The sequence below is a fragment of the Aptenodytes forsteri genome, unplaced genomic scaffold (genome assembly GCF_000699145.1).
Source record: "Aptenodytes forsteri isolate BGI_AS27 unplaced genomic scaffold, ASM69914v1 Scaffold193, whole genome shotgun sequence".
NCBI lineage: Eukaryota > Metazoa > Chordata > Aves > Sphenisciformes > Spheniscidae > Aptenodytes > Aptenodytes forsteri.
The window spans coordinates 8,286,274-8,293,505 of NW_008795405.1; the positions used below are offsets into that span (position 1 = coordinate 8,286,274).

Consider the following 7,232-nt stretch of genomic DNA (forward strand, 5'->3'; position numbering starts at 1 on the left):
ACTTGAGGCTGAACTTCATCCCAGGCCTGCCCAAAACCAGGAGCAACAAGAGGGCTAAAGGACTCCGATGCTTGAACAGACCTGCATCTTGCTGGTGTCTGCCTGTGGCTTGAGGAGGACGGGATCTGAGGATGGCCACAAGCTGCCGTCTGCGTCATTGTGAAGCCGAGCAGAGGGCTGTGTGACACAAAAGCCTCCAGGAGCCACGGCAGCTCCTGAGACAGATGAAACCTTCCCTGGGGACTGGGCTTACCGCCCTGCCTCCAGTAAGTTAAAGTCGGAGTGCAGCCCCGCACCTTAAGAGATTCATTGGTGAACTAAGCAGAATTCAATTTCTGTTGGATCTTATCGAGTTAAAGCAATCCCAAATGACCTGAAATTTTTCAAACATTGTTTTTTCATCCTTAATTTTCAGACAGATAATGAAATTAGAAAGATGATATATTTTTTCAAGTGAAGTAAACCAGCAAACAGAACATACCGAGAACTTCTTTCCTCCTCTGCACTAGTGAAATTTGGCTCACTCCTGCAAATCATGCCGAGTCAATTAGATATGCAAATATGCATACTCAAAATTTGCATTTGCATTGCCATGCTTTGATTCATAGCCATGGCAATCATATATTCTGGTGACCAGTTAGATTTTGAGTTGGGTCATTGTGCGTAAAATCTCAGAAACTATCACAGAAAATGAAGCGTGCATTTTTGTGGATGTAGACATGGGCAGGCAATTCCAAAAGTCTGTGTCTGTATGACCTGCGAGTGTCTGTATGTTTGACTAGCTCGTAAGACTCGGTATGTCTCTGCCATCTACATCCATGCTTACTTTACCTATAAGGGTGCAGTTTGAATTGCAGGAATATTTAGGATTTTGTGAATGCGCAGGGAAAGCATCGCTGGTGCAATCATGTGTATCTCATTTCCAGCATGCAAAATCTTCTATCTGCAATGGCAAACACAGTAGCCCACAGGCTGAGGCTACAAAAATTTAGTGTGTTTTGCAATTCCCATTAATTATTTTGCAGCCATTTCTTTGAATATTTACTGTAAAGTCTAGGGACATTTGTATTTCTTATATCCGTATGTCCAGACACCACAAAAAATTTCTAAAAATCGCCCACAGTTTGGTTACATTTCACTTTAGTCTAGAAATGCAGAGAACTCATGTTTAGATTTTATCAAGAAAGAAGGTAGCAAATGTCAAACAAAAATAGGACCTGAAAAGAAATAAAACAAATAATTCAAAATACTTGTTTAAAAAGTTACAAAATATGACAGCATTAATGGCACTTAAAGCTATAAGCACTTAAAAGATTACCACCAATTTTTTCTCAACCTCTTTTCCTAAATTTCTTTTTTCTTTTTTCTTCTGAGATTATGACTGCAGCTTATGTCTAAACCCAAACCCAGCAAAAGGGGCAGAGAGCCCTGAGATTCTATGGTTGCCCTGGCCCTCATTTGAATAGTGTATATGCTCTTATGTCTATTTTTAAAAATTCAGATTCAGCTACAGAGAACAGCAGTTTGCTGACATGCAAAAGCTATAGCTTTCCTTCTGTCTTCATAGTCTTACAGCATTAAAATTGAAGGGTTTTTTTCAGTGGTAGAAAGTGTGAATGAGAAATTCTTTTAAAAAAACCAGTTGGCCCACTGTTTTATACACCTAGCCAAATATCATTAAATTAATGTTTCTCTTCTTTTAAACAACATAGCACGAGTTGTTGCATTTTCTTCATATGCACTTTCTTGCTGTGACTTTACATTGAATATTTCCTACACGAGAAAAAAAATCCATTTGTTTCTTTTCCTTTTTTTTTTGTCACTGGTTAAGATTAATACCCACGGAGTTTTTTGTTGTTTTATTTTTTAATGAAAAGAGCAATCCGACCCTTAAATATGTCCGTGTTGATTTTTCAAACCAGCACCCAGCTGGTGGCTGTCTATGGACATTCTTTTGGAGTTTAGAAAGATAATTCATCTGATTCAAAAATGAAAAAAAAAAAAAATCTAGCTTGGATCACGTGCCAAAACATAAACTAAGCCTTACTGAAAGTTTCTAGTTCACTCCAATCATTTCTCCTCTTTTTAGTCACCAGGGGAAGGCTTTATGGATGCATACTCCATTACAAAGATCCCTTTTCATCCCTTTCAAAGGCTCTTCTTACATAGCTGCCCTTTGTCTAATATTATGCCATGGTCATGGTAGGAGCACTCTGGTGATATTGCCATGGTTCAATCTCTTCCTTTGTGTCTTGCCCTGGTAATCTTATACAGGCTGAAATTTCCATGTGTGTAGCTTTCTGTTGCCATTCTGCAGTGCTGTGTTCCTGGTTTGTTTTGGCAGAGCAAGCTTGAGTCTTTATGGCACAGTGAAATATTCTTCGATGCTATATAATTCAGACTGAATAAGGAGTCTGTATAAGGCACGTGTCTCAATATATATATGTATATAAAAACACTAACATTGTTAATTCAAGTCAAGCATCTTTTACATTTAATTTCTGTCTTCAAGTAACGCTTTGTTTTCATGTTCCCTTTCTTTGGTTTCATTGGGGATCATTCCATTCTCCAGGTCTGAGTGCTGCTGGATGCAGTTGGTCAGGACTGCAGTGCTAGAAGAGTTCTCAGAATTACACATCTTCTCCGTCTCCTCTTCCTTTTTTTCTTCATCCAAGGAGTAGTTTCGGAAGGTCTCGTAAATTTTACGCACATCCTCAGGGATGGTCTTTTTGAGGTCTTTGTTTTTCCTTTTGGTCATCTTAGCAGACGATCCAAACTTGTTAATGATGTTGTCCTCAGATGCCCCCTGCCCATGTTTGTTGAGCTGATCTGACCCTTTAAGGCGCAGGTTGTTAGGCCTGTTGTTGATGCTTTCCTGAGATGAGGCCTTGAAGCGTCCTGTTTCCAAGGCAGTAAAGACAGAACGCTTCTCTGGAGAGAGCATGTCTAAGGAGTGGGCTCGCTGGTCCAGGCCCAGGCGCCTGCGCTCCATGCTCCGGATGGTGGCTGCCCGCTGAAGTTTGTCGTGGATCTCCACGCTGAGCCGCCTCCGTGTCTCTCTGAACTCAGCTGTCACATTCGCTTTCCACTCCGCTGCGTGGGCTTTTATTTCTCCAACCTTTACCACAACAAGAAAGAGAAATAAATAAAAAAAAAAAAAGGAAAAGCAAAATGAAGCGACAGTCTTTCCTATGGAACAGCAGCACAAGCACTTTCTTCTCTGGCATAAAATCGGAGACCAGTCCCAGCTCCAGTGCATCCATCTGGACCCAAACTTCAGCAACAAAGTGGTTATACTGGGCAAGCTCTAAACACCCCAACTAGTGACTAGCTAATAGTTTATGTGGCATATAACTTGTCTGCCTGTTTCACATTTGGCACCCCACACATTTTATAGCTGTGTTACATGATGGGTGGTGTTCATGCTAATCCCTCCTTGGTTAAGAACAAAATTCCTGACATGTCAGCAGTAGATGGTCAGGAGTGGGCAAAATTAATCACATATAGTTATACCAATATGCTTCAGAACAGCACAACAACCAATGTAGCAATACAGTAATGTATTTTCCTGTATTGTCCATGGATGGAGCTGTTCAGTCCCACTGAGGGTTCTGTTCAGTGCCACAGAGCCACAGAGCAATTAACGTTGGAAATACTGATTAGATAATTTCAAGTGGACCTCTGACTGATCCAGTCTAGGGTTCATTCTCAGGGACAAATATAGCTGTCTTTAACGGAAGTTTCCATTGCATAACTGTCTGAATACCACCCTCTCAAGCCAGCTGGAGGAGTTTTCAACAAATATTCTGTGTGGGCACCATGAGCATGTCCTTAAATGCCTCACTGTTTTGCTCTGTTTTACTCCTTTGCACCTGAGAGCAGAATAATGGCTAAAAACAAAGCACCTACCTGGCTGCTGTATTGAATAAATATTTCTTCCGAAGTGAGAAAAAAGAAGATAAATGACCAAGCAATATCTCAGTCAACACAGGCCTTTTCCAAAGTTCAGCTAAAGGAGAACAGATTCAGGAGTATGATGTCCGCAGGAGCCCACCAATGTCAATGGTTTGCTTGGGCTGCTGTAGCCAGAACTCAGTTTCTGCATTCAGTGATCCACAAGGAAGTCATCTTTGGTTCCTCAGGCCAGATGAGCAGGTGTCCATTTAGAACTGTATTACTTGTGGCAGCAGGAATCTAACATCCACCATGAGAGATCAGATTCCCACCTATAGGTGCCTGCTGATGATCAACCTGACAGCCAAACTCTCTGTGAAGCCCTCTTTATTAATGGAGGTGCACAGGGGATGCACCGGGCCTCAGATAGCGCAGATGCCTTCATATATGATAAACAGCACTACCCCTCTGGCAAACTTTGTCTGTGGCTGCTTTTTGGCTAACCCTGCCAGGTTAGCTTTGCTAGTAATGCAGGAGGAGATGATAGCCTTAAAAACTGAAATTACATTATTAACATCCTCCACAATAGGCTTCAGCTCTAGAGTCATGGCAATTGTCTTCTATTTTCCACCCTTATTTGAGTGAAGCATTAGCAATACTGTCTTTGTATCACACAGGGCATGTTCTGAGTGAATTTAATCATGTTCTCCCTGATGCTGACTACTCAGTTTCTTCAATTTTTAATAATATGGTACTCAGTAAGGAGCCTGAATCTAAACCTTTATTCAGAACCATATTCTCTGGCATAGGGAAAGGTGGGAAAACTCAATATAAAACTGGTTTAAAGGCAGATTCTTGTTTCATAATGAAGATAGCCAACTAATGTCTTCAAAACCCATGCATCTCCAATTTTTAAAGAGAGAACACTGAAATTTTTATCACAATTTTGTAGCTAGTTTCAGAGTGAAGGCTGGCCTCTCTTATTCCATAACTGCAATCCTACTGATGTGTCCTGTGTATTTGGTAGTACTGATAGAGGTGTAACAACCTAGGTTACTTCAGTTGCTTTTTTTCTTCCCTTTGTGAAGGAGATAAAGATCAGAGCTAACTTGATACCAAAGGCAGCCAGTGGAGTAAACCATGGGGAATATTGAGCATTGGTCATGCAGAGGAGCATCCTTCTTTAGATAAGCAGAAATCAGGCACTTAAAGCTCTCTCATAAAATGACAAACCACTGAGAAATTACTAGTCATACCTCTTCTTTTGTCTTCTTGGACAGGACTCTTAACCAGTCTCCAATCATACTCAGGACAGCAGCAAAATAAGCAAGGCCAACAAGGATCCAGAACCACACTAAGGGTTTATACCACTCCCGGTAATGGATGTCAGCATTTCCTCCTGAAATAAGCATACTTATGCTTAGGAATCATGAGATGCCAAAATTATGACAAAATATCTGCAATTCTGAGAAAGTATTTCTTGACTCTTGCCAACACCACTGTAGTTCTAATAATAGATGAGAGGCCTGTCAGATGGGAGGAACACAGTGTGTTCTTAATTTAAGTCTCTTCAAAATTACCTATTGTTCTGCTGCTATGTGACCTGCCAGAGCACCTAGTAAACACTTTTCTTTATATTGCTCATACTCTGAAGCAAGTCTGAAATTCCTGCTTTGATAGTACTTGCAACAGCATGAACGTATTTCCAAGAAAAAAGTTTAATACAGGTAATCTTCCTTACTCTGAACTGCCTGCAGCCTGGTAGTTGAGAAACTTTACAGTTCAACCCCCTCAGGTTACAGAGTTTCCGGATTTTTTTGGTTTTATCTACAGGATTGAGAGACCTATGTGCAGGAGGACCTATGTCTTCCCCTCCAAATCAGGATATCTGACAGGAAGCCAACCGTGTATCAGCCCTGATAATAAGGAAATACTGTCTGCTTGGGTATTAGTTATAGGGGTGCATTCTCTGGCCAGTGGCTTGAGAGGAGATATGGATCAAACGAAGCAACAAATATCCTATATGGTCTTCATGCAACTCTCAGGATGATCTGGTAAAACAAGTATATGAGACATTTGGGAAATCTAATGGACTACGAAGAGCCTAAAGTAAGTGCAGTAGCAGCCAGGCTGCTGCCTACCACAGAATAGAATAAACTTTTCCAAAAGAAAGCAGCCACCACCTCACTTTGGAGACTCCCAGTTCTATCACAGCGCTATGTGCACTGCAAGAATGAAAGCCAGTGAGAGGTAGGCACAGCCCTGAGCTGAAGACAGCAGTGGCAAAGAGTCTGCACAGCCCCATGGGCACAGCCATATCCCTCAGTGCAGGTGAACAAACACCACCTTGGTGGTACCTGTGTAAATCGCTGCTTGAAGAGCAAGCTTACCGGGGGACTCAGGCAGAGGATTGCATATTTTCTGGACTCCAGCCTTGGTTAGTCAAGAGCTAGACACCAACCTGTACCTCTGTATGACTACAGAGAGATTTTAGGATTTTCCCCCATTAAAATCACCAGACAACACAGTTCAGCATTTCCCCCTGAGCTTTTTGCAATCTGAGACATTCCTGTGACTCTTTAATTTTATCCAGACTCAGTATGACTGTATGTACAGTGTTCAAACATCCCCATAGAAGGTCAGACATTTGAGAATTGGAAGGGACCCACATATTGGTTTTGATATTAAACTCTCCCCATAGACAACATGAATCACTCTGTTTTTTCCAGTCTTTAAGAGTGTGAAACAATGTGAGGTGGGGGCTGCTGTTGCTATGGTACAATGAGGCTCTTCTTATCATACGTGTCCCTGAGGAAGCTTGCTATGAAACAGATTGTCCAGGTCTATCTTACGGAGTAATCAGGTGGCTGAGAAAGTATGAGACCACTTTTTTCAGCCTATCAGATATTCTGTTTTTTCAGGCTCCATCCACAATTGTATCTCCAACAGTAGTACAAAAACTTTCCCAGTTTGCCAAGAGTTGGGACACGTTCTAGGTGAAATAAATCAGCACAGCTCCATTATGTCACCGAGAGGCCCTCAAGCCTCGTACAGTCCACTATGAGACCACTTTTTTCAGCCTATCAGATATTCTGTTTTTTCAGGCTCCATCCACAATTGTATCTCCAACAGTAGTACAAAAACTTTCCCAGTTTGCCAAGAGTTGGGACACGTTCTAGGTGAAATAAATCAGCACAGCTCCATTATGTCACCGAGAGGCCCTCAAGCCTCGTACAGTCCACTGACTATTATCTGCTGCTGCTGCTTCACGTGGGCACCAGTGACACAGCCAGGAGCAGTCTGAGGACTATCAAGAAGGACTACAGAGCCCTGGGAGC

General features: G+C 41.8%; 1 protein-coding gene across 1 annotated transcript in view; it reads right to left on the minus strand.

Moving 5' to 3' along the window:
* Positions 1-2,494: 2,494 nt before the first annotated feature.
* KCNK10 (potassium two pore domain channel subfamily K member 10) overlaps positions 2,495-7,232 on the minus strand; it is a 73,203-nt gene continuing 68,465 nt past the window's right edge. Inside the window, exons 6-7 of the mRNA XM_009280758.1 lie at positions 5,151-5,293; positions 2,495-3,118 (exon numbers count right to left, since the gene is read on the minus strand). Of these exons, the coding sequence (XP_009279033.1) occupies positions 2,495-3,118; positions 5,151-5,293 (767 nt within the window). The remainder of the gene's footprint in view (positions 3,119-5,150; positions 5,294-7,232) is intronic.